The sequence below is a fragment of the Phoenix dactylifera genome, chromosome 8 (genome assembly GCF_051530095.1).
Source record: "Phoenix dactylifera cultivar Ajwa chromosome 8, Ajwa_hap1_PhDact_Kaust_v1.1, whole genome shotgun sequence".
Classification (NCBI taxonomy): domain Eukaryota; kingdom Viridiplantae; phylum Streptophyta; class Magnoliopsida; order Arecales; family Arecaceae; genus Phoenix; species Phoenix dactylifera.
In genome coordinates, this window is record NC_143197.1 from 31874159 (window position 1) to 31894858 (window position 20700).

Here is a 20700-nt window from a genome sequence, read left to right on the forward strand (position 1 = left end):
GTTTGGGTTTACCGAACGGATCCGATCCGACTCGAATGGATCCGAAGAGAAAGAGAGAGAGAGAGCAAAAAAAAAAAAAAGGAAAAGTGAGGGAACACTCGGCCCGTCAGGATTCTCTCTCGATCTATTACACTGTTGATACCTCTGGTGTCTCGGTAGCTGGCTTTTTTTTTTTTTTCCCTTCTGTTTTTGGGCTTTTGTTTCTTTTAACGTTTGAAGGGCGAAAGTGAGGGAACACTGAACTGAATATGGGTCATGTGACAGTTTTCTGCAATGGAATTGGATTTTGGAAGACGGTCTGGGATTATTTTTTGTCCTCGTGAGGGGGGAGCTGGGAGACACCAAGTTCCGTCCAATCAGTCATATGGATAAAAAATAGCGTGGTATGACATTTGGCTTGTAGACCGACCTAGTTAGTCATGGGTCACCTGTTTTGACTCAAGGTCACCCATGACTTGGCAAGGTCGCCCAATACCTCATAATTACGGTATGACCAAATTAGATTTATCCAAATCTTTTTTCAAAAGCACAAAAAATTGTATCCGATTCGGATCCAAATCCGATCCGACTCAGACCTGGATCCGAATCGGACCCGACTTGACCCGATCCATTTTTCAACCGGATCGAATTTGGGTCCAAAATTAGAATCCGAACAAAAAATCGTATTGGATCGGGGTCACTCAGGATCCGACCCGATCTATTTGCACTCCTTAATATGTCTGACCGATTCACAATAGCGTCAGTTTGTCCATGATACGAGTGACTAAATAATATTTTAAAAAAAAATTATGAAGCATCAAAATTCTAACAGGAAAACCAAACCCTACTCACCATAACATAGAAAAAAAATCCAAGGAAAATGATATTTTTAGCAAGTGGGCGTCTCGATTTGCTTGCCAGAGGGAGATTATACCAAAACATATTTTATAGGTTTGTCAGACAATCTCGGGACCACCTCATCCCCTGTGGACAAGAGATTGGAACAACGATCCTCGACAGTACCGACCCAGGAGATCACCACCATTAATCACGCTCTAATCCACTTACTTATCTTAGATAGGCCGGTTCAAGTAATAAAATTCTTGACGTTAGTTCCGGACAATAGAAAATTTTAGAGGCATCCACTTGCTTGAGAGAATTAGATTGCTTTTCTCTTATTATGTAGCTCTTTTCTGATAAATCATCAAGATCAAACTTAGACCTATGGTGCCTCACGGCCGTTCTCTTCCTTGAATGAATATTATATACTTAAGGCTAATTTGGTCATTTTTTAAATTTTTTCTGACATGACATTTAGTCTCATTTAAGTTTATTGTTTGGCTAACATTCTGTTAAGTCATGGATTAAGTGTTGGGTAAAAACAAATCTCAAAAGGATAGATTTTTCAAACTATCGATTGTAAGTATAATTTATCCCTAATTTTAAGGGCTTCTTGTAATTTACTCATCACGCAAGGGCAATTTTGACTTTTAACGAGGTAAACAGGTTCACTAATGCGATTAATTTAACTGGATATAAGTGTAGGTTTTACAAATTAGTGGGTATAAGTATAATAAACGTAAAATTCAAGAGAGTTTTTTAATTTATTCTTTTTTTATTAGTATGATTTTATTAGAGTGATTTGAGGGATCATATAACAACTGGTATCAGCGAGTAATATTTTTCTTTACTAGCATAATTTTACATCAGCCTATATTATTTTTCTTATATAAAGTTTGTATATTAGTACATATAACCTCTGAGATATACCAAATGTGACGGAGCAGAAAAATAAAATCAATTTTCTCTCTCTTTTTTCTTATTTTTCTTTTTTTCTATAAATATTTTAACATCATAAGAAAATGTAGTCATGAAAACTTACCTAACAGTAATATCTTATGATTAAACCCTCTCTTTCCCTCACACACATGCATGTGCACGTGCACAGCCCCGTGACATTGCAATACCATAGTCTATTCTAGTATTAAATAGTGTAACATTGCTCAGCCATATATGATGGATGGTAATAAAACTATTTCTATGTTAAACAGACATTTACTATATTTAGCTCAATTCTTAATTGAGAGACATGAAAAATCGACCTTCCAAAGTTGAAATCGTGCTTATCAAATTACATGAATAATAAAAAAACTTAATTAGCTCGAAGATCTAAGCCATCCATGGAATCTATCATGTGCACTACCCATGCGAAACACTAGTGAAAAAGGAGATAGATGTAACCATGGGCTTCCAAATGAGTCATAGGTATGCCATGTAACCAAACTATTTGCAATGCAGCTTATATTTGTGTTAAGTTGCTTATGTGCTCCCACCCCCTGACTTTCTCAAGGTGAACTTTGATGGCAGTATAGGTGAGGACGGAAGTTATAGAGGTGTGAGATTTATCATCAGAGACCACGCTGTTAGACTGATGGCGGCGGTCGGTCGGAGGATTTTTGACACATCCGTTGTGTGCGCCGAGCTCAGAGCGGCCTAGGAGGGGTTGTCTTATGCTAGGCAGGCATTGGGGGCGGATCACATACTTCTTGAGGGGGACTCGGCTTCGGTAATCGCGTGGGTCAGGAGACGGGGTCACGCCACTGAGAAGAAGCCGATGCTTAGGGACATTTGTAGACTTTTAGGAGAGTGCAGATCTTACCAGGCTATGCATGCATGCAGGGAGGCGAACCGTGCCACCGACTGGGTTGCCTCTTTTGTGGCTCACCATGTGGGAGGATTTGTCTGGGTGGACGACGCGTCATTGCTAGAGGTCTTAGACAGTTTTTTGTTTTTTAATTTTATTGACTGCATTTATACCCGTCTAGCGTGAGTCGCCGTGATACCAAAAAAAAAAAAAAAAAAACTAATCATTGAGCATGAGTATTGCATATGCAGAGGCATGTTGAATTGTTTGATTTGGTCCAAGTCCAAAATCCTACAATGACGCATGCAGCGTTATCCTGGATACCGTATACAACAAGGCTGCACTAGTCGACAAGAAGAAGATAAAAGTCAGCAGAGCATGGGTTCCATGACGCCCGCAGCAAACGGCTACATTTTCCAATTTAAATTTCGAACTTCACCCGGAGACCTTGACTTCCCCGTCCCTGGTCTTACAAAGATGACAGAGCCATGCGAATTCCTTCCGTTGGAGATTCCAATCCCACCACCTCCTGTCCCCTCTGGATCTCCAGTCCACCGTTCGATCCCTCCTCCATCGCTTTCTCGCTTGCCTCATCCTACGTAATGGCATTTCAGTCCAGAGGAGTAGGTGCTAATTGTTGAATTGGTGGAGCAGTTGCCCTTGCTGTCTCTTCTCTCCTCTTGCTTACGCGTTCTGCCCGCTAGCTGAAAGACCGTCGCTATTTTGCTGTTCTTCTGGGGAGATCGGAGACATGTCGATCGCCATGGGAACCCCTTTCTTCCATGAGCTCAGGAAGCAGGCCTCCTACTTCTTCAAAGAAAAGATCCGGACCGCACGGTTGGCTCTCACCGATGTTACTCCCGCTGAATTGTAAGCTCCATCTGGTCTTTGATATGCTTTAATGTCTCTTTTTTCTTTCTTTCTTTCTTTCTTTCTTTCTTTCTTTCTTTCTTTTAAGAAAATCTTGATATCAGCCATTAGATTGCAAAGTATGTACAAATAAATTATGATCTTTCATTGTAATTCGAAGTCATGATTCTCTATGTTTGGTGGTGCATGGAAATCTCACTAGAGCTTTAGAATCATGAAACTGAAAATTTCTACCTTGAGAAGAGGTCTTTTTTTTTTTTTTTTTTTCAGATTCATGTTTGATCCTTTCAGTATGATCTTTAACCTCGAAGTAAAGACTGCCTTTAAAATCTACTCTTGAAATCCAGAGTTTTTTAGCTCCAGGGTACAATAAAGACATTATTTTGAAATTAAACCTCCAAGTGCGGCATTAGATTCAAGATTTTAGATCATTTATTGGTTGTGACATTGATCTTGGTTGTAGGCTGACAGAAGAAGCAACAAATGGGAATCCATGGGCACCAGACGCGAGGACAATGGGTTTCATATCACGGGCGGCATTCGAGATCGATGACTATTGGAGAATTGTGGAGATCCTGCATAAGAGGTTAGCAGGTTCATCATGGTTTCAATGGTGTTCTGATTTGGTAGTTTCTGTGGATCCGTGTTCTGAGAGGTTTATCGACCTTTTGTCGTCGAATTAGGTTGGCCAAATTTGATAGGAAGCACTGGAGGGAGCCTTACAAGGCCTTGATACTTTTGGAGCATCTTCTAACTCATGGACCTGAGAGCACCGCAGAGGAGTTTCAGAGCGACAAGGAAGTTATCCAAGAAATGGAAAACTTTCAGTTCATTGATGAAAGAGGGTGAGAAATGAGGACTCATCATTTAGATTCGGTATTGTTTTGCGAGGTACCATAATCCCATTTTCAGATATGGATGTTTGAATTGACTTGCAGGTTTAACTGGGGACTGACTGTGAGAAAGAAATCAGAGAGGGTGTTGAAGCTGCTTGAGAAAGGGCCAGTTCTTACAGAAGAGCGGGACCAGGCTCGAAGAATTACTCGTGGAATTCAGGGATTTGGTAGCTTCAATCTAAGTTGGTCATCCAACAATAAGAATGGCATCGAACAGGCTTCGAATTGTTATGGGAGAAGTAATTCGCACTACGAAGATTACAGCCAGCAGGAAGACATAGTCCCTGATAGCCAAAAGGAGAATTTAAGTCCGGATGATCGGCTTGATTTGCAGATGAACAAGAAAACTGAATCAGGAGAGAGACTGATGAAGGAGAATTCAGTGGACAAGAGTTTGCCAAAAAAGGGCCTTCCTCCGAGGGAATCAAGACCACTTTTGACTTGTCAAGAAGGGATGAAAAATGAATTCCAGAGAGAAGACCACCCATTTAACAAACTTGAATATCAAAGCATGGAGTCAAGGCTTCTTTTAAGTCGGAATTCAGTCTGATCTTCCTGAAGAAATTTGGGGCACGAGGCTACAGAGTGAAAACTAGCAGCATCTGAGGTTGTTTGACCAGATCTCTCGCAACAGCCTATTGTTCTTTTGTTTTCTTTAGTGATTCTATCCAACTCCTCAGCTAGAGCTATGATATGAGGCCATGATATGTTACCACCTATCGAGAGTTTGATGCAGGATTGCCATCTTGAGCTTTGCAAGTAGACGTCGTGTCTGCAAAATTACTACTATAGCTTAGCATTATATGTGGTGATCATGTCCCTGAAGTTTGTGTAGCCCTTGGGTTTGTTATCTGTAGAAAGGAGTGAACAATGTATTGATACGAAAATATGTGAATGATGATAACATGCTTTGTGCTTGCCAGTGCATTGGTTAGAAAGCTAGTTGGCTTAGAAAGCTAGTACTTGGGATGATGAACATAGTTTTCTTATGATCATTTGTTAGCCTACTGAAATAGAGCTTTTAAGTATCAGATCATCAAAATATACGAACGGAAAAATAGTAAAGACTAAAAGCAATGCTAGTTGGGAAATTGAAGAGCCAAGCAGCAGAGTAACGATAGAATGTCATTTTATCATATGTTGTGAAGAAAGCTAAGTTGAGGCACTATATCCATAGAATCGAAGTGTTTAAAAAAATAAAGTCACATGGCATACATAAGTGCTGCATGATTCATTAATTTAAGCAAAACCTGGTTCTCAGTACTTAAAGATCAGAATAAAAAGGCATAGATAACTACAGTGATAATGCTCTGCTTAAAAAACTAAGCATAAATAATGCAATTTAAATTCTGCAGGCTTATGCTTAAGGAAATAATCGTGTTCGACAGGCCACGTCTTTTGCTTGCATATTAATCTGACCTTGCAAGCATGTCGGGGAAGATAAGTCAGCTTACAGGTAGCTAATATTAAAGTTAATCATAAATATCTTAACCCCATACTCATGCAGCCATAGGCAGGTCAAAGTAAGAATATTGTCACCATGAAGATATCTGCAACCACAAAAAAACTCACCAAGGTAGGTCATATAGTATAAAGCTGATCAGAGGGTGAAATCCAGAAATGTATGGTATGATATCTGATAAGTAGTGCTGGGATGATAAGAGCACAAGCTATGAAGAGCAAAGATATCCTTTATTTCCCTGCAAATTAAACAAGGGAAGTCACCAGATTAAAATTCAGAAAATCAAGATAGAAGAATGTGGGGACCTTCAGGGAAGGCCTAAGATGCTGATGAAGGAAAACTCACAAGTGAACACAGTGAGGATAGAAGGGTTTATCAATATCCACTGAACTAAGATGACCGTGTGAGGTGATGCCAATTGTCTGCAAGAATATAGGAAGAGGAATGCTGCATGGACCGACTGAATTATTTAGACCATACTATAAACTAATAAACACTACCTTGAAAGAAGACTATCATAAAAAAATGCAACAAATGATTATGTTGATTCATGTTGTATATTATAACATGAATTATTTAGCTCCCCTACCCCCCCGGGCCCCTCTGCAATCCGGCTCTAGAGAATTATAAGACACTTCCATTTTTTCAAGAGCAAATGGTAGGTCTCTCCTAAGGTATGTTCTTATAGGACACAATCATAGATCAAGTGGTCTTAGTGGGCTTCAACTCAAAAGTCATCCGACAACTTATATATATATTGAGCTCTTTCTCGGCATTTCTTGGCAAACAGCCTTTATTTTTCCTTCCTGCATGCCTTCAAGTAGCATTCTAACATTCTTTGATAGAATGAAGGAAGAATAAAAATATTAAAAAAGCATTCTTTTCTTTGTTTTTTTGACAAAACCAGTGGGATATTTTTTAGCAGCAGGAGGCTTGTCAACAAGCCTGTTGTCTATACTCCTAGTCCAATTTCACAACTTGATATATATAGGGTGGTTTAGGGGGGTAAATTAGTGGGCAAACAGGAGGAATTCATAAAGATATCAATTACCCATGTCAAGGATATATTCAGATAACACGATGTTAATATTCACATCATGAGCATTTCGGACTTTGTGGAATTCTGTATCTTTTCGTTCATAATTCTACTTTTAAACTTCAAAATTAATTTGAGGTTTGTAAAGGGGATAATACCATCCCGTGTGTGAAGAAACCATGTCCGTTTTCCTAAGTTGTTATGCAGATTAATTACAAACTCTATCTTGTCCATCGCTGACAATTTATAAAATCCTTAGCCATTCATCAACAAGGAACAGAATATCACTCAAATTTTGCAAGCACCCAACATCTTCTCTTCTTTAAAGACAACCATCATCCCTAGCTTTAACGTAGCAAATAAACCCTTTCAAAATCTTAAAATTCTAAATATATTGCATCAAAATCATTAATCTTGCTACAGTAATTAACCAAATTGCAGATGGCACTAGACCTTAGAATCCTAATTAACGATATAAATCAGAAAAGGATACTTGAGCATAAAGATTCAAAATTTGAGGTTAAGTACCATAGTCCGAAACATATATATTTAACCGGCTCACATTAGCGCCAATTTGTCCACGATACAAAGTGACCTTAGAACCCTAGTTAACGATATAAATCAGAAAAGGATACTCGAGTATAAAGATTCAAAATTTGATTTCAAGTACCATAGTCCGAAACATATATATTTGACTGGTTCATAGTAGCGCCAATTTGTCCACGACACGAATGATCAAATAATAGTTACAAAAATTCGTGAAGCATCAAAATTCTAGTATTTCAAGAAAATCAAACCCTACTTATTATAAAAAAAAACTAAGAAAAATGGTATTTTCGAGTTTGAACGGTTCACGTTAGCGCCAATTTGTCCACGATACGAGTGACGAAATAACACTTCAAAAAAAATCCATGAAGCATCAAATTCCTAACATTTCAAAAAAACCAAATCCAACTCACCATAAAAATAAGAAAAAAATCTAAAAAACTAATTTTTAAAATATATATATATAGCCGATTCATATTAGCACCAATTTGTCTACGACACAAAAAAAGCTGTGGAGCATCGAAATTCCAGCATTTCAAGGAAATCAAACTCTACTCACCATAAGGTAGAGAAAAAAATCCCGCCTCGATTTGCTTGCCTAAGAGAGATTACACCAAAAAAAATTTATGGGTCTGTCAGACAACCTCGGGACCACCCCATCCCCTGCGAACAAGAGACAGGCACGATCCTCGATAGTACCGATCTCCGAAAGATCGCCACCGTTAATCACGCTCGAATCCCGAGGTTACCGTCATCCACCAAACTGAGTTGCCCGTCTCCTTTGCAATCAAGGACACGATCGTACGAACCTATAGAACAGATCCTGTTCAAGTAAGATCGTGGCATAAAGCGTCGAAAATCGCTAATTAAATTAAATGTTATTTATTCTTCTAGACGATGTGGGACTAATCTCCTGTGACACCGTTCCGGTCAGTGTACCGGTGCTGCCGATGGAAAGGCTGGCAAACGTTTGCGTCGTGTGATGCATAGCGGTGAGTTTACCGGACAGGAGCAACTGCACAGGAATCAATCAATTTGTTCGATAAAAGTCAACATTAGCCAAAAAAATCATGTTTGTAGAATAATAGCATCCACAGGGCGAATAAATATAAAAAAAGAACATGAATAATAGGATTTTAGATCCGACCGCACCTACTGAGTTGAGGGGTTAATGTTTATATTCGGAAATATTACTGCTAGAAGATTGGCTATTTGTACCATAAAAACGTATGTAAATATGCAGCGACGCTTCGTATGATCGGTCCTTTTATCACTAATTTGAACCATTTTTCTCCACTTGGTAGATCTAACATCTCCCACTTCCCTCTTACCGTGCAATATTATATAAGTTCTTTTATGATGCTTTGTGACGTTCAAAAGCCACCTTCCTTAGCCTTTACATTGGAGATGTGATGTGCTGTAGCTTGCTTGGAAGGCTGTAATGGGTTTTATCTCCTTGTTATAAATTTTCTCTTGAATTTTTTTTCTTGCTTCTATAAAACTCCTGGCAATCATGGAACTATCTTGGAAATGCATATTTCTTCTACAAAACCATTCATCAAGTGATCCCTTCGTCCTCTCTATTATTCATTTGCATCATGTGAATAAGCTTATGGGACTATGGATATCCATACTGCATGCATTTTCCTTCATCATGTTAAGCACATTTATAATTGTTGCTGTACTTGTCCAAGTATGAGTGATATTTTTTTTGGTAGTCATATTGTTAGGCTATATATAGATATACATATTTGATGCAGGACAGCAGAGAAAAGAGAGAGAGAGAGAGGAAGGAGAGCAGAGAAAAAAGAGAAGAGAAGGGGAGGAAGGAGAACCAGGCTTCTCACCTGGCTCTAGTCATGGCTTCATACCAGAGTTTCAGAAAAAAGAAGCTAATTCATTCAATCATTCATCAAATCCTAAACACGAACATGGACCCATATATATATAGTCACAAAATAACAAAAAGACCCCTACAAAAAAAAACAATCCCATAAAAATCCTAAAATGATAATATGCAAACAAACCCAATCGACATAAAATAAAATAACATAAAATCAATCCAAAATAAAATCAAACTGGCTGGACTGGCTGGACCTTGTAACGACCATCGATCCGAGTGGTGGCTGATCTGGCACTAGTGTCCGCACCAATATTGCTGTAGTTGTATCATAAGATACAATGATTCTCTCTTCTTATATTTTTACATATGGTTGAATCACATGCATCACATGTTGTAAGTGCTATATTGAACAAATCCAAATAAACAATGAGAAAATAGAGAATGTTGTAAACATTCCAAATCCATCATTAACTGGGTGGTTCCAATATTAAGTAATGGCTTCCTTCATTAGGGTCAAGAAACAATTTTACTTGTTCTTGAGACTCATAAATTTTGAAACATGTTATAAAATTTTTGAGTCAGATTGGCTTGCAATAAAGACTCTCTCTCTCTCTCTCTCTCTCTCTCTCTCTTAATGATTTTGTTCTAGGATGCCTAGACCCATGGCCTATAACAAGGACCAGCATGATATAAAGGAACATTTGGTATTGCTAAAATGATACAAACATTGTTTATTTACTCACTTATTTTCTTGTTCTGACTTGGCATTGACTTATCGTTGACTCATAAATTTGACCAATCCCCATGAATCACACGCACTCTCTAGTGTTATGTAGCATGAAAAACATACGGGTAGCAGGATAGCAACCCTTAGCATCTCTCTTTAGCCATGATTTTATTGACGTAAGTTTGTGAATCTAGCATTTTGGTTATCATGACTCCAGCTTTATGTCCGGTCCACCTTTTGACAAGTTTAAGCTAGGTGTCCAGAGATGCGCTACCCATAAAATGTAATTGCTCCAAGGTGCTCTATGATGTCTTTGGCCTGGACTATCAAGAGTTACACTTTTTGAGGATCACATCGATCAAGTGGTTCCAACCCATGATTTTTTGCATTTAAGCAAGAGACTGGTACTACTGAGCAATTTGCTCAATTTGCATTAAGAGTCATAATTCTACGTTAACCTGTCCAAACAATTGTCGTACATTAGTTGCAGTTTCATAGCTTAGCTTGGATCATTGATAGGCGGCTCAAGCAATAAAACTCTTGATGTTAGTTCCGTACAGCAGAAAGTTTTAGAGGCATCTACTTAGTTGAGAGATCTAGATTACTTTTTCCTTATAATATAGCTTTTTTCTAATAATTCATTAAGATCAAGCTCACCCCTACGGTGTCTCACGGTTGTTCTCTTCTTTGAATGAATATTATATCACTTAAGGCTAATTTGGTCATTTTTTAATTTTTTTTCTGACATAGCATTTAGTCTCATTTAAGTTCATGGTTTGGCTAACATTTTGTTAAGTCATAGATTAAGTGTTGGATAGAAACAAATCTCAAAAGGATAAGTATAGATTTTTCAAACTATTGAATGTAGGTATAATTTATCCTAATTTAAGGGCTTTTTGTAATTTACTCATTACACAAGAGAAATTTTGACTTTTTATATGAGGTAAACAGATTCACTAATGCCGTTAATTTAACCGGGGTGTATGTGTAGATTTTACAAACTAGTGGGTATAAGTGTAATAAATGTAAACTTCAAGCGAGTTTTTGTAATTTAAATTTTTTTATTAGCATGATCTTATTAGAGTGATTTGAGGGATCATATAACAACTTGTATCAGCGAGTAATATTTTTTTTTACTAACATGATTTTATATCAGCCTATTATTTTTCTTATATAAAGTCTGTACATGAGTACATATAACCTCTGAGATATACCAAATATGACGGAGCAGAGAAATAAAATCAATTTTCTCTCTCTTTTTTTCTTATTCTTTTCTTTTTCTGCAAATATTTTAACACCTATGATAAGAAGATATAGTCATGAAAACTTACATAGCAGTAATCTCTTATGATGATTAAACCCGCTCTCTCTCTCTCACACACACACACACACGCACGCGCACACACATGCATGTGCACATGTATAGCCCCATGACACTGTAATACCATACCGTCTATTCTAGTATTAAACGGTGTAACATTGCTCAGCTATATATGATGGATGATAATAAAACTATTTCTATGTTAAACAGGCATTTACTATATTTAGCTCAATTCTTAATTGAGAGACATGAAAAATTGACCTTCCAAAGTCGAAATCATGCTTATCAAATTACATGAATAATAAAAAAACTTAATTAGCTCGGAGATCTCAGCCGTCCATGGAATCTATCATGTGCACTACCCATGTGAAACACTAGTGAAATAGGAGATAGATGTAATGCATATGGAGAACTATGCTATGATGCTCCAGTCCCCTCTGGATCTCCAGTCCACCGTTCGATCCCGCCTCCATCACTTTCTCGCATGCCTCATCCTACGTAATGGCATTCAAGTATAGAGGAGCAGGTGCTAATTATTGAATTAAATCAAATATTTTAAAATTTAAAAATTAAACATTTGACTTGATTAACGGCCGAGTGGCAAGCATCCGTGCACAAGCAAGGAAGCAAACATAGAAAGATCTCCAAAAAAAGCAGACCATGACAAGTGTCATGCATCCACGCGTAAGAACAAGCATGGAAAGGCCCTTCGAAGAAGGAAGGAAGCATGGATAGCTAAGTTGCAATAAGCCGAAGGATCAAAGGAGCACAAGAAGACACATCATTAATTCGCGGGAGGAGAGTCTGTTTCTTTTGATGCGCCTGAGCCTATATAAAGGGCTCTAGGGATCATTTTAAAAACAATGAAAATTTCTCTTTTCTCTATTCCAAGAGCTTATATAAAAAGGGCTCTAGGGATTATTGGGGAGAAAAAAATAAAGAAAATTTTTCTTTTCCTCATAATTTTTCTAAATTTCTTTTGAGCTATTTGCAGGCATGAACGTGCTCTTTTTTTTTTTTTCTGGAGACGCACTGACAGGGAAGACGTAGTTCTATGCTGGGTCATCGTATCTCTAGGAGATCTGTACTAGCAGACCTGTGCATAGGGGACATAAACTTTTCTGAGACAACGTGTCAGCGTGTTTCGATCCACAGGCCAGCTTTTCTCTTTTTATTCATTTTATTATTCTATTGTCAAGTTAATTATTTACTAATTTATTCTTCTTATGTACTATTTTTGAATATTATAAATATTTAATTATTGATTTATTAATTATATTTGTGCATCTAGACTAACAATTCAGGAAAGTTTATCTACTGTTAGCACTAGATTTTAAATTTTAATATTTATTACACATTCTTTGAATGCACAATTTTGGTATTATATCATAATTGCCATATATCGCATGCACAATTTTGGTATGATATCACAATTGCCATATATTATATGCACCATCTTGGTATGATATCACAACTGCCACATATTGTACGTATAATTTTGGTATGATATCATAACTGCCATATATTGCAAGTACAATTTTGGTATGATATCACAAATGCCACATATTGCATGCATAATCTTGGTATAATATCATAAATCAATCTTTAAAAATTATTAAATCTAATTATCATATTTAAAATTAATATTTGTACTAATTTAGTATATTTTAGCTGTCACAGATTTTTGTTAGCTTCATTTGAGTGCTTAATTTTTCAAGCAAAATATTAGGTTGGCTAACACTAGTTGTTGAATTGGTGAAGGAGTTGCGCTTGCTGTCTCCTCTCCTCTTGCTTACGCGTTCTGCCCGCTAGCTGAAAGACCGTCGCTATTTTGCTGTTCTTCTGGGAAGATCGGAGACACGTCGATCGCCATGGGAACCCCTTTCTTCCATGAGCTCAAGAAGCAGGCCTCCTACTTCTTCAAAGAAAAGATCCGGACCGCACGGTTGGCTCTCACCGATGTTACTCCTGCTGAACTGTAAGCTCCATCTGGTCTTTGATATGCTTTAATGTCTCTTTTTTTTCTTCTTCTTTTTGTTTTTTTAAAGAAAATCTTGATATCAGCCATTGTTTTCTTTAGGCGGCAACAGGATGTACAAATAAATTATGATTCGGAGTCATGATTCTCTATGTTTGGTGGTGCATGGAAATCTCACTAGAGCTTTAGAATCATGAAACTGAAAATTTCTACCTTGAGTAGAGGTCCTTTTTTTTTTCTTCAGATTCACGTTTGATCCTTTCTGTATGATCTTTAACCTCGAAGTAAGGACTGCCCGAAAAATCCACTCTTGAAATCCAGAGTTTTTTAGCTCCAGTGTACACTAAAGACATTATTTTGAAATTAAACCTCCAAGTGCGGCATTAGATTCAAGATTTTAGATCATTTATTGGTTGTGACATTGATCATGGTTGTAGGCTGACAAAAGAAGCAACAAATGGGAATCCATGGGCACCAGACGCGAGGACAATGGGTTTCATATCACGGGCGGCATTCGAGATCGATGACTACTGGAGAATTGTGGAGATCCTGCATAAGAGGTTAGCAGGTTCATCATGATTTCGATGGTGTTCTGATTTGGTAGTTTCTGTGGATCTGTGTTCTGAGAGGTTTATCGACCTTTTGTCGTCGAGTTAGGTTGGCCAAATTTGATAGGAAGCACTGGAGGAAGCCTTACAAGGCCTTGATACTTTTGGAGCATCTTCTAACTCATGGACCTGAGAGCACCGCAGAGGAGTTTCAGAGCGACAAGGAAGTTATCCAAGAAATGGAAACCTTTCAGTTCATTGATGAAAGAGGGTGAGAAATGAGGACTCATCATTTAGATTCGGTATTGTTTTGCGAGGTACCATAATCCCATTTTCAGATATGGATGTTTGAATTGACTTGCAGGTTTAACTGGGGACTGACTGTGAGAAAGAAATCAGAGAGGGTGTTGAAACTGCTTGAGAAAGGGCCAGTTCTTACAGAAGAGCGGGACCAGGCTCGAAGAATTACTCGTGGAATTCAGGGATTTGGTAGCTTCAATCTAAGTTGGTCATCCACCAATAAGAATGGCATCGAACAGGCTTCGAATTGTTATGGGAGAAGTAATTCGCACTACGAAGATTACAGCCAGCAGGAAGACATAGTCCCTGATAGCCAAAAGGAGAATTTAAGTCCGGATGATCGGCTTGATTTGCAGATGAACAAGAAAACTGAATCAGGAGAGAGACTGATGAAGGAGAATTCAGTGGACAAGAGTTTGCCAAAAAAGGGCCTTCCTCCGAGGGAATCAAGACCACTTTTGACTTGTCAAGAAGGGATGAAAAATGAATTCCAGAGAGAAGACCACCCAATTAACAAACTTGAATATCAAAGCATGGAGTCAATGCTTCTTTTAAGTCGGAATTCGGTTTTATCTTCCTGAAGAAATTTGGGGCACAAGGCTACAGAGTGAAAACTATCAGCATCTGAGGTTGTTTGACCAGATTTTGTTTTCTTTAGTGATATGTCACCGCCGATCGAGAGTTTGATGCAGGATTTCCATCCTGAGCTTTGCAAATAGATGTCGTGTCTGCAAAATTACTACTATAGCTCAGCATTATATGTAGTGATCATGTCCCTGATGTTTGTGTAGCCCTTGGGTTTGTTATCTGTAGAAAGGAGTGAACAATGTATTGATACTAAGATATGTGAATGATGATAACATGCTTTGTGCTTGCCAGTGCATTGGTTAGAAAGCTAGTTGGCTTGGCAGTCCTGCTTCTGATGAAAATTTTGAAGTACTTGGGATGATGAACATAGTTTTCTTATGATCATTTGTTTGCCTACTGAAATAGAGCTTTAAGTATCAGATCATCAAAATGTACGAACGGAAAAATAGTAAATACTAAAAGCAATGCTAGTTGGGAAATTGAAGAGCCAAGCAGCAGAGTAACGATAGAATGTCATTTTATTATATGTTGTGAAGAAAGCTAAGGTGAGGCACTATATCCATAGAATCAAAGTGTTTAAAAAAATAAAGTCACATGGCATACATAAGTGCTGCATGATTCATTAATTTAAGCAAAACCTGGTTCTCAGTACTTAAAGATCAGAATAAAAAGGCATAGATAACTACAGTGATAATGCTCTGCTTAAAAAACTAAGCATAAATAATGCAATTTAAATTCTGCAGGCTTCTGTTTAAGGAAATAATCGTGTTCGACAGGCCACGTCTTTTGCTTGCATATTAATCTGACCTTGCAAGCATGTCGGGGAAGATAAGTCAGCTTACAGGTAGCTAATATTAAAGTTAATCATAAATATCTTAACCCCATACTCATGCAGCCATAGGCAGGTCAAAGTAAGAATATTGTCACCATGAAGATATCTGCAACCACAAAAAAACTCACCAAGGTAGGTCATATAGTATAAAGCTGATCAGAGGGTGAAATCCAGAAATGTATGGTATGATCTCTGATAAGTAGTGCTGGGATGATAAGAGCACAAGCTATGAAGAGCAAAGATATTCTTTATTTCCCTGCAAATTAAACAAGGGAAGTCACCAGATTAAAATTCAGAAAATCAAGATAGAAGAATGGGGAGACCTTCAGGGAAGGCCTAAGATGCTGATGAAGGAAAACTCACAAGTGAACACAGTGAGGATAGAAGGGTTAATCAATATCCACTGAGGTAAGATGACCGTGTGAGGTGATGCCAATTTTCTGCAAGAATATAGGAAGAGGAATGCTGAATGGACCAACTGAATTATTTAGACCATACTATAAACTAATAAACACTACCTTGAAAGAAGACTATCATAAAAAAATGCAACAAATGATTATGTTGATTCATGTTATATAAGCAACATGGACTGCCTCCAAGAGTTGATTTTCATGAATAAATTAGTAGAGGCAACATGGGCTTCAATAAGATTCACAAACTCCATGTTCAATTGCCGAGCACTGAATATGGCTTGTGCAGAACATTTACACTGGGGAAAAAGATTCAAGAGATGAAATACAGATCAGTGATAAATTTATTTCCATTGGTGCTCCTTTTTTTTCTTCAAAAAAAAAACAAAAGAAAAGATGGAGACTTTTCTAGTCTCTGTTTTTACCTGCAACCCTAATGATATGGGAGAAAGTGATCTCGCAACTTATTATGAACTCGTAGTTTACCCAGTGATAAAGAATCAGGATAGATGAAGGCTACGTCTGGATGCCTCTGAAAAAAATGAGAAGAAATCAACATTTTGATGAATCATTGTAAAAACCACAAATATGATGAACCATGGATCTTCTAAATCTACAAATGTATTTCCAAATGAAACAGAAGCATTGTATTAAGAACTTGGTTACCTCAAAGGATTCTTAATTTTTCCTTCTCTTTTAGATGTAAATGTAACTGATTGATTTAAGGATGCTAACATCAAGTAGAAATATGGCGGTCTTCCTGTGTTTTCTGTATACAGTACAAACTGTGTTAATTGCAGCGTCTCTGTCATCTATTATGGCAATGTCAAAACTTTCAGGAGCGGTTAGGTAAAACGACATTCAAAGAACGCTCCAATGACGTGAACATTGTTGGACCTGACTTGGACCACTCGATAAGTCACCATACGTCCAGGTCCAGTTCCATTTCATATACCTGGCATGACTTAACATTATTTCCTTATTTCCTCTTTCCAAGCTCACTTGTGTTCAAAGTACTTGAGAGATGTTGTAGGATCCAACTCACGCCATTGCATTGAAGCATCACTAACAACAGAGAATATAATCTTCCTTCGACCAAGCAAGCAAGCGCACGATACACACACGTATACATGCATATATATACATACATACATACATACATACATACATACATATGTATAGAAAGAGAGAGAGAGAGAGAGGATACCGAAATTGCATCAGACCACCTGCCACATTTTCTTGTCACAGCTCGTTGGAAAGTGCAGAGGGTCAATCTGTAATATCATTGGTCCTGTTGTGGTTCAAATTTGGCCCGATGGTGACCACGCTGGAGGAGTCGAGGAAGCTGCCGGCTGGAGCAGAAGAAGGAGAGCCACCTTCCATGCGACGGTGTACCTGCACAAAGCCCTACCGGTGGTTCTAGTGAGGGTCCTCCGACGCACACGTTAGGATGGATCTTAATTGGTCCAAAAGTTCTCATAGTGTTATTTGATGGGGCTATATATAGTCCTCGTAGAGGTGTAAGAACCCATCTTTTTTTTTTTATTTGGGCTGGGGCCGACCCCTAGGCCACCGCGCGCCTAAGGGCCTCGGCTGTTTAGCCACGGGAGTCTTCCTCTCCTCCTTCACCGAACTCCCCCAAATCCACCGGAAAGAAAAAAAAAAAAACAGAAAAAAAAAGGGGGATCAAATCTTACCAAAATTGAACCAATTCTCTTCTATAAAAGATCCCTTTCCCCTCTTTCTAGGGCATCAATCGAGAGCTCTTTCAAAAAGAGAGAGAGAGAGAGAGAGATCCGTGAGAAGCTTGGGTTGATCGCCGTCGGGCCGGCCGGAGGAGATCGCCGGAGGCGAGGTAAGGTCCTCCTCCTCCTTCTCCTTGTCTTTAGGCCACTATTTTTCTTGGGAATCCGGCCGACAAGCCGCCGGATCGATGTGAACCGTGTTCCCCTGTTTCGGTCTGCTTTTCTCTTCCATTCCGGCCGGCCGTCGCCGGTCGTGGCGCACCGCCCGCACCGCCGGCACCGCCAGTCATGGGGCAGTGTCGACCATGGGCCGCCGCCATCAAGTTTCTCTGTCAATCGGGAGGAAGGAAGAGAGGGGGAGAGAGAGAGAACCATCCACTTCCCTCTTCTTTGTTCTTCTTCCTCTCTAGTTGCTCTCTCTTATTGCTATGATTTCTTCCTAGTTTAATTTAGGGAGATCATGGACTGTTGGTTAGTCCTGGGGTGATAGATACTGGTGGACCCTTAGAGGATCCATTGGGAGTCTTGGGTTTTTATATGTCTTGGATAATTTTTAATGATAACTTGGTTCTGTAGGGGAACAATCTATTGGACGAGAGAACGCTGAGCAGAGTCCTGCGCATTTCGGTTCGTAGATCGCCGTGAGGGCGGGTGATTAGTTGTTTGAGTTTTTTTTATAAAGTGTAAGAATCCTTGTACGCCAATCCTGCATAATATAAATATTTTTATACTTATATGTGTATAATATGCTACGATCTGAATTAATATGCTATGATCCAGACAAATCAACATTGTTATATTAAACTATATTTTGATTGTGTTGGCTTGTGATTGATATTATGATGTATGCATGTGCATAACCTACACCTGTATAATTGGATTTATGGATGTGGTATTATAGACTAACCTTGTTAATATTGGTTGCCCCGTCACGGGCTGGAAACGTGACCGGATTAGTCTATAGTTGTAAATAAAAGGGATTGATGTGTGGATGTGAAATTGATTAAATGAACATGGACTTTGGGCCGTCTCGTTATTATGGGTTTGCCCGTCACAGGCTCTAAGTGTGACAATGTTGGTTTGCCCGTCACAGGCTCTAAGTGTGACAATGTTGGTTTGCCCGTCACAGGCTCTAAGTGTGACAATGTTGGTTTGCCCGTCACAGGCTCTAAGTGTGACACTATTGGTTTGCCCTATCACGGGCTGGAAACGTGACCGGGATTTGGCCCAAAGTCGGAAAGATAATTGATCCGGATCAAGTTAATATAGAATGGAAAGAAAAAGCATTGAAAACATTAATGAAGATTTATGAGCTATCGTATGCTATATCATTCTTGCGTGGTTGGACTTTCATTGATATTTGACGTACATACTTATATTGATTATTTGAGCCTTTTGATAGCCGGTTTATGATTTCATGAAATGTGCATCGATTTGTCGTGGCTTTCAAATTCATATTATTATTGTGTTGGTATGGATGTGTAGGGATTCTTACTGGGCTGTAAAGCTCACCTCCTTTTCTTCTTTTTCTTTACCAGAGTTGCAGGATGCATAGTTTTGGATGGGATGGGCGCAGAGTGCGAGCACCAGAGTCATTAGTTAGTTAGTTGTTTATCCTTCTTCGATGTTGATGAACATTTGAAGAGCTCGTAAATGAACTAATTTGTTTATTTGGACATGTCGGATTTGTCTATTTGAATTTCTAAATTAGTTGTGGATTTATTGGAATTTTTGTTAATCATAGGCCTTGCATGATCTTTAGGGCACTGCTCTAGGGCTCATGCGGCCGGTCGCGTACCGGACCCGGGTGCTGGGTTCGGGGCGTGACAGAGTGGTATCAGAGCTTAAGGTTGAGGTATCCTAGGGTTTAAGTTCAGATGAGTATTAGTGGAGAATTATGATAGAAAAACTATCAGAGTCTTGATTTATGATCACATGAGATTGTAATAGAAATGATATTGTAATCTAAGATTTAAGACCACTAGGGACTGTGACCTTAGTGGCATTAAAGTTTGAGGTTTAAGATTATTGGAAAATGTGACCAGTTGGAATCTGAGCATATGTTTAAGATCACTAGGGATTGTGACAGAAATATATCATAGCTTAAGGTTATGATCACTTGGAACATGACAATTAAATTCAGTGCTTAAGATGTAAGATCACTAGGTATTGTGATAAAATGTATGCATCGGATTTGGTTTTCGATGAGTGTAGAAGGAAAGTATAAATTGTCTTTGATCATGATAAGAGAGGTTTGACCTAAGATAAGTATAGGAAGGTCAACAATGGCATATCGGTTATACCATGTGCAGATGTTATTTAAATGACCTGTAAGTTCAAACTTAATATGGGTTTTGATGCGATCGTACTTTTGGTTTTGCTGCTAATTATTAGAGTGGGATTTGTACGTAGATCTTCCATAGTATTGGAGTGAGTTAAGAAGATTTCATAATATTGAAAGGAATGTTCTTCGAAGTTGAATATGTATGTGGATTATATCTGGTATTGGCATGTTGAATATTGTAATTAGACCTATTTCCTATTGATGTATTTGATTATTTTGAGGCTATAGAGTATGCAAATTGGTGGAGTATTCTAATTATTTGAATTTGTATATCTGGATTGGGCTCCTGAATTTTTCTTATAATTGTTGGAAACTATTGGATGTGTTAACTTGAACTCAAGTCAAGGTTTATGACCTAACTAGAAATCTTTGTCATTGTAAAATACAAAATTGAGTAGAAATTTCGATTTTGAGATGCTTATGTGAGTTATCATGGGTAGCATTGATCATAGACATTAAGGATTTTGGTAAAGAAGGATTTGGTGGTTGATAGAGTTAATTCCTACTCATAGTGATATTGGCTCAACAGTTCTAACCCATTGAGTTTGAGGTAAATTCTGTTGGAAGGAAAATCAATGTAGATTTTCTAATTAAATTGCAAAGAGAATACAAGAATTACCCCCTTTAAATT

The 20700-nt window shown here is 38.2% G+C and overlaps 2 protein-coding genes and 1 non-coding gene across 3 annotated transcripts; 2 read left to right on the plus strand and 1 right to left on the minus strand.

Annotated features, from left to right (window-relative positions):
- The first annotated feature begins 3247 nt into the window (after positions 1–3247).
- Positions 3248–5311, plus strand: LOC103716500 (epsin-3-like). Its single transcript, XM_008804527.5, has 4 exons — positions 3248–3493; positions 3957–4079; positions 4177–4338; positions 4432–5311. The coding sequence occupies exons 1-4, from the start codon at positions 3375–3377 to the stop codon at positions 4937–4939; spliced, it is 912 nt and encodes a 303-aa protein (XP_008802749.3). The 5' UTR covers positions 3248–3374; the 3' UTR covers positions 4940–5311.
- A 2751-nt stretch (positions 5312–8062) lies between these two features.
- LOC113463355 (small nucleolar RNA U3) lies at positions 8063–8274 on the minus strand. Its single transcript, XR_003387458.4, has one exon. It is a non-coding gene; the product is annotated as a small nucleolar RNA U3 (small nucleolar RNA).
- Positions 8275–13146: 4872 nt separating this feature from the next.
- On the plus strand, positions 13147–15033 carry LOC103716526 (epsin-3). The gene is made up of 4 exons (XM_008804557.6): positions 13147–13302; positions 13740–13862; positions 13960–14121; positions 14215–15033. The coding sequence occupies exons 1-4, from the start codon at positions 13196–13198 to the stop codon at positions 14729–14731; spliced, it is 909 nt and encodes a 302-aa protein (XP_008802779.3). The 5' UTR covers positions 13147–13195; the 3' UTR covers positions 14732–15033.
- Positions 15034–20700: the final 5667 nt, after the last annotated feature.